This window comes from Entelurus aequoreus, linkage group LG13, assembly GCF_033978785.1.
Source record: "Entelurus aequoreus isolate RoL-2023_Sb linkage group LG13, RoL_Eaeq_v1.1, whole genome shotgun sequence".
In the NCBI taxonomy this organism is placed as follows: Eukaryota; Metazoa; Chordata; class Actinopteri; order Syngnathiformes; family Syngnathidae; genus Entelurus; species Entelurus aequoreus.
In genome coordinates this window covers 37,589,570-37,606,643 of record NC_084743.1, presented here as the reverse complement: position 1 = coordinate 37,606,643, position 17,074 = coordinate 37,589,570, and the positions used below count along the sequence as shown (strand labels likewise).

The 17,074-nt window shown below is 40.3% G+C and overlaps 1 protein-coding gene across 2 annotated transcripts in view; it reads right to left on the bottom strand.

Moving 5' to 3' along the window:
* Nucleotides 1–15,577: 15,577 nt before the first annotated feature.
* Nucleotides 15,578–17,074, bottom strand: part of LOC133663380 (collagen alpha-3(VI) chain-like) — a 124,656-nt gene continuing 123,159 nt past the window's right edge. For both annotated transcript variants that reach the window (XM_062067805.1, XM_062067806.1), the window contains one exon: nt 15,578–16,075. In XM_062067805.1, the coding sequence (XP_061923789.1) occupies nt 16,038–16,075 (38 nt within the window). In that variant the 3' untranslated portion in view covers nt 15,578–16,037. The remainder of the gene's footprint in view (nt 16,076–17,074) is intronic.

Below are 17,074 nucleotides of genomic sequence, written 5' to 3'. Positions count from 1 at the left end.
ATTAATGTGGTGGTTTAGTTTTCGATGTTAAGAGATTATTCCTTACTCTGCCTGTGCAATTGGCTTGCAGATGCGCGGTCACTATTTCCCGGGTCTTCCTCGCTGTCATCAGAGTCCCCGAGACGATGGCTGTTGGGTAACCATATCATTAGAATTATTGCAATACCAAAAATTGACAAATATACATACACTACAAGCATCTCTGGTCTATTTTTGAATGCTACCTGAAATAACCTTCCTATTACTGTAGAAACATGACAAAAACAAGACGGAACACACTTACACTGCCTTCCTGCTCCTTTTTTCTGGCAGCTCCTTATTCTCTGCCTCAGATAGCAGGTCTGAGGTGTCGCAGCCCTTTTCATATTGCTGAATTATTTTTAATGCGTCTTTGTAGTTGTCTAAAATAGAATATGTTATAATGAACATGAGTTTCAAATTAGCTGTAGAGCTGAACAGAATATTATTATTATTATTGATGATGATGTATCAGGTCTCTCTCTTACAAGAGACCTGGTCAGAACATAGACAGGTTATTCCAAGCATAAAGAGAAGCAACTATGACGTTATTTTTAAACAAGAAATTTATGAATTTGCATACCACAAGTTCGGACAACAGAAGCATCAAATTTTGGCCAGTTTGGCCCATGCTGCTCCTCATTTAAAGCGGCCTTTTTAATTCGGTCAGTGTTTTTATAGGTGGGCCAGAAAACAATCCCATCATAGTACCATCCAGTTGGGACCACCGCAACGTCCCCGTTCATTCGAAACTTTATCAGATGAAAAGGCATCCTTAATGTAGAAAGAAAGAAAAGGGGTATTTATTCATCGTCAAAGGAACAACATGGACAAAAGCATGCACAGGTGTTAATGTATACAAATAAGCAAGTAAGATGAGCTGAGATGTTACCTGAATGGTGCTCCAAGGTGGTATGAACTATAAGAAAGGTAAAAGTACAGGTCATAATTTTCAGAACTTCAGCTTGAAATTATAGGTGTAGTGTATACATGGAATAATACCAACTTTCGTATAATACTTACAGCTATTCTCCATCCAGAGTACTGGAAGTCATAGTCATAGGTCGGTAGTCAACTATAGTATTAGAGTTTGTAACTTGAACTGATTGTTTAAACTGATTAATTGAACAGCTTTGAACTCCTAACTGATTGTTTTAACGGATTTGAACTTGAACTTTTTTTTGTAGTTTTTTTGTTTCATTTAGTGGAGGAGGGGTATGGCCACGAAACCATCCCTGTACGGCAAGGCTACACATTTCTGTCACAGCGCTGACACCTCAACCAACTTCAGCTCATCAGATGGATCATTTACAACAAATATGTTCATTCTGTCAGAGTTGAAGGGGTAGGTATGGAATGGAGACTGCCGGGAAAATTCTGTGTAAATAGCATACACACCATTATCATTTTTGATAATGTTTTTGATAAGGCAGACTTTATCCCCCACCAGAAACATGTTGTCCCCTGTTGATAATTTGACGGTCCACCTTTCACATTGCATTTCCCCATATTGTGCATGAACTTCCATGCCAACAACAATTGGGCCCACAAAATGCTCCCTTTTCAGTGACAAGTCTGCATCAGCATCTGATTTGGTAGCTGTAACCTCCGAAAGGCGCCGGATGAGCTGAGGTAGAGGGAACTCAGGTTTTCTAATTAGTTTTTTTATTTTCCCAAGGTGATTCTCATATGGGAATGCTGAAAAGGAGTCCAGACAGCCATGCCTCTTCACCTCATCTGCCAGGTGGACCAGACAGTGGACATTGTACACAATCTGGTCTGTCCCATAAAGCTCACCAAAATGGTGGACAAAAGATTTTAGCATTTGTCCAGCATAGTCAGCAAGGTTGAGATGTTCAGGGCTTACCAACATGGATATAGCAGTTGACAGGAGCATGACATTACAGTACATGTTCCGGTCCAGGAATCCTGCCAGCACCACAGGGCCAGTGTACAGTAAGAACTGTCGGAATTCAGTTGCCTTCCAACGGTCCAACTCCCTAAGCGACCGTGGTCTCCTGGAAAACTCAATTGGCACGTAGGGCCTCATGGACTGGAGTTTGCCTGACATCCTGTCTGCTATTAATGCCGGCAGCCTTACGGTTAACGGACCTCGGAGCCAAGTTAGGAGCAGTTTCCTTACAATGCCCAAACACACTAGATGCATATAATCTAAGGGAAACTGCGTTACCATGCCAACCTTGACGCGTTGAAATGGATGTGGCCCTTCATGGTGATGTAATTAATCAACCTTCAGGTTAAATGAGATGTCAGTTCTAAGGGGGTGCTCTGGTCCAGGGAACGACATACGCCGGTTGTGGTATTGCCCTGGGTGTAGGCACTTATCGCACCCATGGTAAGCATTGTGGGCTTTAGTATTTTTCACAAAGGCCCGTGCAGGGGTATCACAGATTACTGTGTGAAGCTCAATTTTAAGATACTTATCTTCAAAGCAAAACCCAGCCTCTAGCTCATGTAGTTCTGTGACAAAATCAGATAGGAACTCTGTGGCCGAACTAGGTTTTTTTGGTCCACAGTACGCCCCAATGACAACTGGTTCCTTCATGGGGACGGTAACCAGTAGGCCAAGGATGGGCCACAGCTGTACAGTGGAACTTTTAAATAAAGGAAGTCCATCTATATTAATCTGCAACCCCAATGTCATGCCCTCTGCCAATGTTTTGGCATATCTACTTAGAGTGGCCTTCAAGGAGGAAAGGATGCCAAAGTGATGGTAGTTCCCCCCAGCCTTCTCCTGAATAGAATATTGGACTTTCGTTTTGAGAAGGGTCCTTCCATCCTTTGGCAGATTGGGATGGGTTAGATGGAGTATACTCAACAGTGCAGTTAGGGCAACCATGGAAATGCCAAAACTCACTGCCCAGTTGGCAATGTCATCAGAAAGTGATGTTGGGTCATAATTTTCAGAATCCGAACCTGATGTCCCATCCCCATCACACTTATCCCAATACACGTTATCAAAATCTGCCTCCAATTCCATGTCATCCTCTGTAAAAACGTGCACCTCTGGCATTGCATGTGCAGCTGAAGAGGATTGGGCAGTGTTCTCAGAAAGAACTCTGTCATCTGCCCCTATTCCTGTCATGTCTGTCATGTATGTCATGTCTGTCATGTATGTCATGTCTGTCATGTCTGTCATGTCTGTCTGAATCTGATGAAGCCTTTTTTGAACGTCTACACGTGTCCTTCGTCTTAAGGTTGATAAAGAGATGACAGGCGTAGTTTTTCTATTCATGTTTGCGCTAAAAGACAAGAAAATACCATTAAGTTTATCATTGATTATTGTTTGTAATGTTATATTTAAATAAATACATTGTTAAATGGTGGTGTTGACTGTTTCGTTACTACAAACTACACAAGATATAGGGAAACGTTAAATTGATTCGGCGCCATGAATAGAAAAATTAACTGCTAGAAAAATGTGTAAGCAACATTACATTTTAACAAACCAGAAAGTATCTTACCTGATTAAGCGAATGCAGCAGGAGCAATTGTAGGCAAAAATCCAGGCAATAGATGATGCTGCAAAACACACAAAATAGAAGATGGGACCAAGTTCCATACAGTAGCATAAGAAATTATGAACAGCCGCAAAATACATTGTTTGAAAAGATGTAAACAGTGATTAAAATAATTAATTTCTAATTCATTCATTTAAATTATAAAGATTGCAGATAGGCACTTTACATTATACATTGTATATGTAACAGTCACTGTTCTGCGTTGTGTCTTTTATAGTGATGCACACACAGGAGTTGAGTCGTGGAGGATTTATTCACCTTTTCTTTTTCTATTAGATCAAGAAAAAGGATCCTTAATATGTGCAGCAATTTTTCCCACTCACATCACCTCATTTTATATTTTTTTCGACAATTAACTATGCCAAAAAAACTCATAACAGACATACCTTTTTTTTAAAATGTAAACCAAAACAGGGCGTCACACACAGCTAGTCCACAGTAAACAGGATCTCGAGCTCCACTAAAGAATAAAGAAAGAAATAATACACACTCATATTAATACCACAGGGGTGTCCAAACTTTGTCCACTGAGGGCCGCAAAATCAAAGCAAGCGGGGGCCATTTTGATCATTTTTTATTTTAAAAACCAATACAGCATAAAAAATATACATTTAGGCCTCCACTCAAGCTTGATCCCAGGGACCCCAAAGGGTTTTGGTAAAAAAAATATTAAAAATGTGTCATTATTCAGTATTTTTTTAAAATTAGTATTCAAGTTTTAAATCCCTAGATCAACATTAGGGTTATTCACAGACAGAATCACAAAGTGATTTCCAGTGTGTATAGAAAATGAAAGCATAGTAAAAAAAAAAATCTAAGAATATAATAATAAAAAAATAAAACAAATAAAAGTGAAATTTCCTCCCGTTCCTCGCGCCCCACCTGTCATGTCTCTATTCCCCACCAGTGGGGCGCGCCCCACACTTTGAGAAACGCTGCACTAGAGCAAGCTTGGACACAGGCAATTACAGTGTCTGTTAGCCCAGGTGAGGAGTCAGTTAAGCTAGAACTAACCAGCGCCAGGCTGTAAAATTCCTGCAAACATAGAATTTCTCATAGAATAATACACAACTCACATAATGTTTTTTCTTTAGTGACTGTGCCAGAGGTGGACATGCATTCTACTGAGGTGGCTAATTATGACGCGTTAAATCTATTGTAGCACCAAGCGAACAATCTCAAGATCCCCATCATATCAGTTCCTAGATGTGATCAAAATAATTTAAGGCACACTGCTTCAAAACAGCCCACTACCTATAACATGGGCTTTTTAAACATCAGATCATTGTTTCCCAAAACACTATTAATGAATGAGGTCATTAGAGTCAACAATCTTAACGTCATTGGTCTCGCTAGATTATTATTTCCTACTTAATGAGGCATCTCCTTCTAACTATATGAGTGCACATTGCCCGTCTCTTTAAAAGGTGTGGAAGAATCGCAGTAATATCCAATGAAAACCTTAAAGGCCTACTGAAATGAATTTTTTAAAATTTAAACGGGGGTAGCAGATCCATTCTATGTGTCAAACTTGATCATTTCGCGATATTGCCATATTTTTGCTGAAAGGATTTAGTATAGAACAACGACGATAAAGTTCGCAACTTTTGGTCTCTGATAAAAAAAAGCCTTGCCCCTACAGGAAGTAGCGTGACGACACCGGAGGAAGGACTGCTCATATGTTTCTATTGTTTACACCAGCAGCGAGAGAGATTCGGACCGAGAAAGCGACGATTACCCCATTAATTTGAGCGAGGATGAAAGATTTGTGGATGAGGAACGTTAGAGTGAAGGACTAGAATGCAGTGCAAGACATATCTTTTTTCGCTCTGACTGTAACTTAGGTACAAGCTGGCTCATTGGATTCCACACTCTCTCCTTTTTCTATTGTGGATCACGGATTTGTATTTTAAACCACCTCGGATACTATATCCTCTTGAAAATGAGAGTCGAGAACGCGAAATGGACATTCACAGTGACTTTTATCTCCACAACAATGCATCGACGAAACACTTTAGCTACGGAGCAAACGTGATAGCATCGTGCTTAACTGCATATAGAAACTATATAAATAAATCCCTGACTGGAAGGATAGACAGAAGATCAACAATACTATTAAACCAGGGACATGTAAATACACGGTTAATGCTTTCCAGCCTGGCGAAGCTTAAAAATGCTGTTGCTAACGACGCCATTGAAGCTAACTTAGCTACGGAGCTAACGTGATAGCATCGTGCTTAACTGCATATAGAAACAAAATAAATAAATCCCTGACTGGAAGGATAGACAGAAGATCAACAATACTATTAAACCAGGGACATGTAAATACACGGTTAATGCTTTCCAGCCTGGCGAAGCTTAAAAATGCTGTTGCTAACGACGCCATTGAAGCTAACTTAGCTACGGAGCTAACGTGATAGCATCGTGCTTAACTGCATATAGAAACAAAGTAAATAAATCCCTGACTGGAAGGATAGACAGAAGATCAACAATACTATTAAACCAGGGACATGTAAATACACGGTTAATGCTTTCCAGCTGGGCGAAGCTTAAAAATGCTGTTGCTAACGACGCCATTGAAGCTAACTTAGTAACGGGACCTCACAGAGCTATGATAAAAACATTAGCGCTCCACCTCCGCCAGCCAGCCCTCATCTCCTCATCAACACCTGTGCTCACCTGCGTTCCAGCGATCGACGGAAGGACGAAGGACTTCACCACGATCATCCGTGCGGTCGGTGGCTAGCGTCGGCTAGCGCGTCTGCTATCCGAGTCAAAGTCTTCCTGGTTGTGTTGCTGTAGTCCGTCGCTAATACACCGATCCCACCTACAACTTTCTTCTTTGCAGTCTTCATTGTTCATTAAACAAATTGCAAAAGATTCACCAACACAGATGTCCAGAATACTGTGGAATTATGAGATGAAAACAGAGCTATTTTGTATTGGATTCAATGGGGTACCGATACTTCTGTTTCACTGGTTACGTCACGCGCATACGTCATCATCCAAAGACGTTTTTAACCGGAAGTTTAACGGGAAAATTAAAATTGCACTTTATAAGTTAACCCGGCCGTATTGGCATGTGTTGCAATGTTAAGATTTCATCATTGATATATAAACTATCAGACTGCGTGGTCGGTAGTAGTGGGTTTCAGTAGGCCTTTAACCTTACCCCTAACCTAAGTAATAAATATACATCGTTTGAGGTGTTTACTATGAGGTCCGTCACACTGCTACCTCTCCATCTGGCTGTTACCTATCGCCCCCTGTGCCCTATTCAGACATTTATCAGTGAATTTTCAGTCTGTTGCTGATCTAGTAACGCACACAGATAATATGATTATAATGGAGGATTTTAATATCCATATGAATACCCAGTCAGACCCTCTGTGCGTCGCTCCAGACCATAATTGATAGCTGTAGTCTTACACAAATAATAAATGAACCCACAAATCGCAACGGTAATACGATAGACCTAGTCCTTTTCCGGGGTGTCACAACCTCCAAAGTTATGGTACTCTCGTACACTAAAGTAATATCCGATCACTACTTTATAAAATTTGAAGTTCTGACTCATTGTCAACAAGCTACTAATAACCAATAATTTAGCAGCCGCAACATTAATGCTGTCACAACTACGACTCTTGCTGGCCTACTGCCTTTAGTAATGACACCATTCCCAAATTATGTGGGTTCTATCGATAACTTCACTAACAACTTTAACGATGCCCTGTGCAACATCATTGATAGTATAGCACCGCTAAAGCTAAAAAAAGTCCCCTAAAAGGCGTACCACCAGGTAGAAACCAGAGCTCTTAAACTATCATGTAGAAAACTGGAACGCAAATGGCGTGTGACTAAACTTGATGTTTTCCATCAAGCATGGAGTGATAGTTTAATAACTTATAAACATGCGCTTACCTTAGCAAAACTAATTACTACTCCAATGTAAGCCGTACAGCACAGTACAGTAGCATCGCTAACCCAACAAGAAACTCTACCCATTAGCTTCACCCACTCGGCTGATGACTTTATCAATCAATCAATCATCAATCAATGTTTATTTATATAGCCCTAAATCACAAGTGTCTCAAAGAGCTGCACAAGCCACAACGACATCCTCGGTACAGAGCCCACATACGGGCAAGGAAAACTCACCCCAGTGGGACGTCAATGTGAATGACTATGAGAAACCTTTGAGAGGACCGCATATGTGGGTAACCCCCCCCCCCCCCCTCTAGGGGAGACTGAAAGCAATGGATGTCGAGTGGGTCTGACATAATATTTTGAAAGTCCAGTCCACAGTGGATCCAACACATCACCGAAAGTCCAGTCCATAGTGGGGCCAGCAGGAACCATCCCGAGCGGAGACGGGTCAGCAGCGTATAGATGTCCCCAACCGATGCACAGGCTAGCGGTCCACCCCGGGTCCCGACTCTGGACAACCAGCACTTCATCCGTGGCCACCGGATCTGTGCAACTCCCCCTCCATAGGGAGAGGGAAGCAGAGGAGAAAAGAAAAGAAAAGAAGCGGCGGATCAACTGGTCTAAAAAGGGAGTCTATTTAAAGGCTAGAGTATACAAATGAGTTTTAAGATGGGACTTAAATGCTTCTACTGAGGTAGCATCTTCTAACTTTATGAAATTTTTTACTAAGAAAATTGAACTCCTTAGAAAGGAGATTAAAGATAACGCGTCCCAGCTCCAACTGGGTTCGATTAACGCAGATACATAGGTACGACGGATACTGCCCTCCAAAATAATCTCTCTCTTTTAAAGAAATAACATTAGAGGAAGTCCTGCGACTTGTAAATGGGACAAAACAAACAACATCTTTACTTGACCCAATTCCTGGGAAACTTATCAATGAGCTATTTGTAATATTAGGACCATCATTGCTAAATATTATTAACTTATCACCTTCCTCTGGTACTGTTCTCCTTGCACTCAAAAAAGCGGTTATTCATCCTCTGCTCAAAAGACCTAATCTTTCTATACCGTCGATCATAACATTCGATTAGAACTTATCAAAACACGTATTGGTATGATAAACTTAGCCATTTCTTGGTTTTACTCCTATCTTACTGACAGGATGAAGTGCGCTTCCCATAACAATGTGACTTTGAAGTATGTTAAGGTAATGTGTAGAGTTCCATAGGGTTTGGTTCTTGGCCCTGCACTCTTCAGCATCTACATGCTGCCGCTAGAAAGTAAATCAAACCTAACCTTAGCCGTGTCCACACACAACAATGCCAATGCCCCTCCGTCCGCCGGCGCAACGCGACCTAGTATGCATACGCGAATAAACAAACAAACAAAAAAAACATCCATCTGCTCTCCAGTAAATTACTTTACTTCACTGTGAAGTTATTTAAAAGAGCTATATTGTAAATAGTTTGCTGTGTATTTTACATTTGTTTGCTGTGTTTTGTGTGCAAGTTTTTAAATTAAAAGGTATCTCCTTTGAACAATATCCAGTGTTGTGGTATTTCTATTCACTAGAATCCAGTGTGCTGTGAGGCCCTATTGTAGTGAATCACACCTGAGCCATCATACATGAATCAAATCTTTAATCGACATGAGAAAGTAGACAATGCGGTAAAGAACATTTTACAACAATTACAACAATTAATCGAGACAGAGAATACCCAAAGTATTGTTGTTGTGGGTTGACTCCGCCGTTGGGGTATTCTTTTGTGAGATAGGGCGTCAGGGGATAAACTGGGCCACCCCAAAGAAAAACAAGGACCAGATCTTCATCTTCCAGCAGTTATTTGGGACACGAGGGGATGGTTCCATCTTCAAGCTGCGCGCTAATGGTGGAGTTAGCGAAGATGCGGGCATCATGCACGCTGCCTGGCCATTTCACAGTCACATCCATGAAGCAATATTTGTAGTTACACACTGCCTATCACGATCACATCCACGGGAGGAAGGGACCAAGTTTTTCGGCAAATAGACTCACAGCTGACCCGGACATTAGAAAGTTCTCTTGCCGTCTGAGAAGTGTTGTATCTGAAATAGCTACAATCGCCCGTTGCCTTCTCTTAACGTATTGATTTGTGATTTCCAAAAGTGCCTGTACATGTAGAAGAAGGAGAAACACAGGCATGTCTGGATGATCTGCCTCCATCTTTGTTATGAAGCTGCCTGTGGCGCGTTCTTTCTGATGTCTTTTTCTGTGTGGAGCGCGGTCTTTCTGGCGTCACTTCCTCTCCGAACTCACTTTGTAAACGATCAATGAGTCCATACAAAGCTAAGTGCCAGAGATTCAAGAATTACACGGCTGACTTACCCTTGTAAACATTTGTCCGATGAGGGGAACTTTAAAGGATGGTTTAGTGTGGCTGAAACGGGGTTAGGCTAAATCATTTTTCATTTGAGGGGTTAAACGACTAGTGTAGACATGGCCTAAGAGTGTTACTAAAACAGCATTCTTTCATCGCCGTAATATCGCTAAAATTTGTCCCATTTTGTTCACCACCGACTCTGAGGTCATTATTTATGTATTCGTTACAACTCGTCGAGATTACTGTAACATATTATTTTCGAGTTTCCCTATGTCTAGCATTAAAAGATTACAGTTGGTACAGATAGCCTTTTGACAAGAACAAGAATGTTTGATCATATTATACACCTATACTGGCTCACCTGCACTGGCTTCCTGTGCACTTAAGATACGACTTTAAGGTTTAGTAAAAAATACTAAATGGTCTAGCTCCATTCTATCTTGCTGATTGTATTGTACCATATGTCAGGGCTAGAAATCTGTGTTCAAAGAACTCCGGCTTATTTGTGATTCCGAGAGCCCAACATAAGTCTGCAGGCTATAGAACGTTTTCTATTCAGGCTCCAGTACTCTGGAATGCCCTACAGTTAGAGATGCTACCTCAATAGAAGCATTTAAGTTCCATCTTAAAACTCGTAGTCTCTCCTTTCAATAGACCATTTTTTAGAGCAGTTGATCTGTCGTCTCTCTTTTCTGCTCTGCACCCCGCTCCTGCGTGGAGAGGTTATCAGGTGACCACGGATCAGCTTCCACAGAGGTTGCGCTAGCTGTTCCAAGTCGGGACCTGGAATGGATCACTCCTCTTTGCATCAGTTGGTGATGTCTCTCCGCTGCTGACTTGTCTCCATTCAAAAAGATCCCCTGCTGGCCCCACTATGGCCTGAACTTTCACCTTATGATTTAAACAATCCAAGCAACAAGTACTTTAGAGGAGTTAAGAAAAGGAATCGTGGAAAAAGAGGAGGTGTTAAACTGTGAAAAAGAAACGGCAGATAACCCGCCTCCTCTTGCTTATAGGAAAACGTCCAGTCTTTGCGAAATAAACTTGATGAGCTTCAAGGAAACAGTCGCTTCCTCCAGGACTACAGAGACTGCTGTGTTATGGCATTTACGGAGACATGGCTACTGTGGACGACTCGGACAATGATGTGATCAAAGATGGATTTGGCATTCCATTTCGCTTGGATTTGCACAAGCAACTGGGAAATCCCGCAGATGAGGATTGTGCATCTACGTCATCAAATGCTACTGCAGCGCTGTCACTGTCAGACAAAGACTGTGCACACCTGATGTGGAACTTCTGACGGTGTCACTTCGTCCATTTTATTTACCCCGTGAGTTTCCACAAACATTTTTAACAACTGTGTACATTCACCCCTAAGCAAACCCTACCATAGTCACAAGTACTATAGTGGACATAGTACAAAAACTGCAGTCTCTCTCACCTGAAGTACCTAATTTTATACTGGGTGATTTTAATCATGTGTCCCTAAGTAAATCCCTGTCTGTTTTTTTATAAATATGTAACTTTTCCAACCAGACAGAACAAGTCATTAGATCTCTGTGGTATTTTATCTGAGTTATCACACTCTTCAACTGGCTCACCTCAAGGATGTGTGCTTTCAGCCCTTTTTTTTAATCCAGTACACAAACATGTGCCAGAGTCAGCATGCTAACAGGATGCTAGTGAAATTACCATAGTCATACCAAAGACTATAAAAAATTGGGACCCATTGCCTCCCTGCTTGGCACTCAGCATCAAGGGTTGGAATTGGGGGTTAAATCACCAAATGATTCCCGAGCGCCTCCAGGGTGTACCCCGCCTTCCGCCCGAATGCAGCTGAGATAGGCTCCGTGACCCCGAAAGGGACAAGCGGTAGAAAATGGATGGATGAGATTCCTGAGCGCGGCGCACACTGCTGCTCAATGCTCCCCTCACCTCCCAGGAGGTGAACATGGGGATGGGTCAAATGCAGAGGACACATTTCACCACACTCAGTGTGTGTGTGACGATTGTTGGGACTTTTAACTTTAACTTTAAATTTGCAGATGACACGGTCATTGTCAGTCTTCTTAGCGGAAATGAGTCCAGCCATGGTCCCGTTGTTAGTGAATTTGTCAGCTGGTGTGAGGAATCCTTTTACAGCTGAACGTATCGAAAACAAAGGACATGATTATTGATTTTAGAACCCACACCAATGCCAAACCTATATCCTCAAAGGTCAGCCTGTAGACTATGTGGACTGCTACAAATACCTTGGCACGGTCATAGACTCAAAGCTGACCTTCGAGATGAACTGTGAGGTGGTGTGTAAAAAGGGACACCAACGTCTTAATTGCCTGAGGAAACTGTCACGTCTCCACATAGATAGAACAATGTTGTCACTCTTATTGGGCATATATTGAATCGATTCTGTCCTTCTCCCTGGTGTCATGGTTTGGTAGTTTGTCCTTGAGAAACAAATCTGCACTAAATGAAATTGTAAAGTGGGTTAGTAAGCTTACAGGTGAGCCGCAACTCAACCTATCTGACATCTATGCCACACAGCTGCAGCGCAAGGCGAGCTCTATTATTTACCACTGCACCCATCATCTTTTACGCAGTGAATTCCAGCTCCTTCGCTCTGGTCGCCGGTTCAATGTTCCTCTTTGTAGGACTAAACGATATAAGAATACTTTTTTACCTACTGCCTTCACATGCTTAAATAAGGCGATCACATGGTGTTTTTATTTATTTATTATGCCATAGCATTTTAATCACAATGATTTTATTAGGTGATATATTTTACTGTTCTATAGTATGCCTGTATACTGGTGATCTTTAGAGGTTTTAAAATTGTATATAGCTTGTGTTTGTTGTTTAATTCTGTCTTGACGCTGAAATAACTAATGTTACAACCATTAAAGAAACCCTGACCTTGACCTTGGATTTCTTCCAAACTCTGAATGCTGTGAGGCTGTCTCGGTTGACAAGACTCTGCAGTATTGCATTGATATTGGGCGGTGTCTCTGGATTGGCAGACCGGGGTGGTGGTTCCTCTCTTTAAAAAGGGGGACTGTAAGTTGTGTTCCAACTATCTTGGGATCACACTCTTAGCCTTCCTGGAAGGTTTATTCAGGTGTACTGTAGACCAGGCTGCGCTGGGGAGTCGAAAAATCGTATTCAAGAGGAGCAGTGAGGGTGCATGGTTGTTTGCCCAATCGGTCTACATGTGTTTTGTGGACTTGCAAAAGGCATTCGGCCATGTCCCTGAGGGAGTCTAGCAGGGAATGCTCCAAGAATACGGGGCATGTGTCAGAGCTTGGTCCGCATTACCGGCAATAAGTCGGATCCGTTTTTAGTGAGGGTTGGACTCCACCAGTGCTGCCCTTTGTCACCGATTCTGTTCATAACTTTTATGGACAGAATTTTTGGGCATAGTCAGGGCGTTGAGGGGTTCCGCTTAGGTGGCTGCTTTTTGCACATGATGTGGTCGTGCTGGCTTCATCTGGCCATGATCTTTAACTCTCACTGGACCAATTCACAGCTGATTGTGAAGCAACTGGGAGAAAATCAGCACCTAGCCCGGAAAAGTGTACTGCTCCAGGCGGAGGAGTTCAGTATTATGAATGATTATGAATTATATCATTTTATTTATCATAATAAAGTGTTATTCCCATAATATAAATATGTCATTATGATTATTATAAATAACATATTGTATTATAATTGATACATACAGTATTATTATTATCATTATAATTATTATTATAAATAATTTTATTGTAATTATTAATATACAATTATTCTCTAATAACATTGTTATTAAAGCATTCTATTAAAATTATTGTTATGAAAATATTTCATTCTAATTATTAATATAAAGTATTTGATTATAACCAATGATATTAATTATTTTATTCTAATTATTAAAAAACTATTAGTATAAAGTATTTTTCACCAATTCTGTTCATAACTTTTATGGACATAATTTCTAGGCGCAGTCAAGGCGTTGAGGGGATCCGGTTTGGTGGCTGCAGGATTAGGTCTCTGATTTTTGCAGATGATGTGGTCCTGATGGCTTCATCTGGCCAGGATCTACAGCTCTCACTGGATCGGTTCGCAGCCGAGTGTGAAGCGACTGGGATGAGAATCAGCACCTCCAAGTCCGAGTCCATGGTTCTCGCCCGGAAAAGGGTGGAATGCCATCTCCGGGTTGGGGAGGAGACCCTGCCCCAAGTGGAGGAGTTCAAGTACCAGGGAGTCTTGTTCACGAGTGAGGGAAAAGTGGATCGTGAGATCGACAGGCGGATCGGTGCAGCATCTTCAGTAATGCGGACGCTGTATCGATCCGTTGTGGTGAAGAAGGAGCTGAGCCGGAAGGCAAAGCTCTCAATTTACTGGTCGATCTACGTTCCCATCCTCACCTATGGTCATGAGCTTTGGGTTATGACCGAAATGACAAGATCACGGGTACAGGCGGCCGAACTGAGTTTCCTCCGCCGGGTGGCGGGTCTCTCCCTTAGAGATAGGGTGAGAAGCTCTGCCATCCGGGGGGAGCTCAAAGTAAAGCCACTGCTCCTCCACATCGAGAGGAGCCAGATGAGGTGGTTCGGGCATCTGGTCAGGATGCCACCCGAACGCCTCCCTCAGGAGGTGTTTAGGGCACGTCCAACCGGTAGGAGGCCACGGGGAAGACCCAGGACACGTTGGGAAGATTATGTCTCCCGGCTGGCCTGGGAACGCTTCGGGATCCCCCGGGAGGAGCTGGACGAAGTGGCTGGAGAGAGGAAAGTCTGGGCTTCCCTGCTTAGGCTGCTGCCCCCGCGACCCGACCTCGGATAAGCGGAAGAAGATGGATGGATGGATGGATATAAAGTATTTTTCGTTAAAACATGATTTTATTATAATGTTTTTCAGAAATTATTTCATTATAATCATTATATAGTAATTAATATTATCATTAGTATTATACAGTAGTCTATTATAATAACTGAAAGTCTGTGATTGGCTGGCGACCAGTCAATGTTGTACCTTGCTACTTGCCTGAAGTCAGCTGGGAGAGGCTCCAGCTTACCTGCGACCTTCATGAGGATAAGCGGTAGAGAAAATTGATGGATGGGAATAATTATTAAAATATATTATTATAATAACCATTAAAGTATGTTATTATGATTTTTAATAAAACTATTTTATCATAAATATTAACACAAAGTATTTTACAAAAATATATATTATTTTGTTATTATTTTTATTACAAAATACTCTATTATTATTGTTATTTGTATTATACAATTATTATTTAATTAAAATAATTGTGACAGTATAGTGTTATGATTATTAGTAAGGTATTTCATTATAACTAATGGTAATATTAGTATAAAAGTATTTATTTATTATTTAAAATCATTCTCTAATCAATACAATTATAAAATGTAATAATACAGGACTTAACACACAATGTAGTGGATATGAATGAATGCATGCCGCCTGCGTTAAAATCCATCATGACCTGGTAGACGCTTGTTGTCAACGAGAACAACCACCAGTTACAAGTAAGAACTTAAGAAGTAAGAAAAATAACATCTAGATAAAAAATTCAAAATACAAAATACAGAATAAAGAAGTAAGAAGAAAGATTAAAGACAAAGTTTTAAAGAAGTAACAACAAAGATGACGAAGTAAGAGGAAATACTGTGATTTTAGTGTTTCTGCTGCATACGATTTGTACAAAAAGGTAAAGGAAAGTAGTAAACATTGTTTTTTATTTTGTGTTGAATAAAGTTTCAGTGGATCAAATTAAAGTAGAAAAGAAATACATTCTAATTGCTTAGCTTGCTGTTTGATGAAGAATCGAAGTGTTTGCATTCAAGCTCAAAAGGACAATTTCATACAGTTGTGTGTACTTGTACACACAATTGTACAAGTACACACAACAAAACAATAATAATAACAATGTCAACTCATATGTGGATTATGTCAAATGTGCATTTCAAAGAAGATGACTTGACTGTACAACCAAATGCACATAATGTAGTACCTACATGTGTAGCACCAGTACATGGAAATATTACTCATATTCATGCTTTCATTGGTCGCAAAAAAGTTGAACATGTTGTCAAGTTCTTTCGAGTGAATCCAGTGCAGCCTCTTCTGGTATACTTGGACCAGTGTGAGGATTCATAAAGGCTGGCCATGCGTCTTATGATTATGTTCTCATGGACGCCACCACTCTTTGCTTGATGGCTGCAAATCAAAAGTATTCTGTCAAGAAAAACACTGCAGAAATACACAAACCTTGTTCTATACTGCAATACTTTTCATGTACAAGTTGCGCGTACAGAAAGTAATCAGCAGTGAAACATAGTGAAACCTACAGTACATGTAGATAGGTACTATATGTACATGTACTGTATATACAATATTAGTATATACAGTACACACAAAAATCATGTGAAGCATAATTTGTAAAGAAATAATCATATATTCAAAAAGACCCTCATATATATATATATATATATATATATATATATATATATATATATATATATATATATATATATATATATATATATATATATATATATATATGTTTATATATATATATATATATATATATATATATATATATATATATATATATATATATATATATATATATATATATATATATATATATATATATATATATTAGGGCTGCCAGACAATTAAAATATTTAATCGCGATTAATCACATTTTCTTCATAGTTAACTTAAATTTAATCGCGATATCGCAGATAGTTACCCGCGACGGTTAATTTTCAGGTTTTAAATAACATGACTGGACAGTTAGTTTGCTTTGATATAGTGTGTTTTAAACATTATGTTTTTTTAAACAGTTCAACACAAAAAGGACATAAACACGCCTTAGATAACTATAAAAGAATTACTTGCAGTTTGTTGATGTTTTGCCAGATTTTGTGTTTTGTAAGAATACAGAATCAATTTTCCTGCTGTAGAGCAATCGCTTTCAGAGGAGAGAAGCTACACTTTCATGAAAAAAACAAACATTTTCAGTACCCACACCAACTTGCGATGCTCAGATATGTCCACTAGGGGCTGCCAGCAGTTCGGCAAACGGAACGATTTGATTGGATGTTCAGTGTTTCAATGTGATGCCATGACCTTCACCTGGACTCTTCTTAATTTGTAAAAAGAAGCTTAGCTACGAAGACATTTCGTTCTTGTTCTGCTGTCAGCTGATGA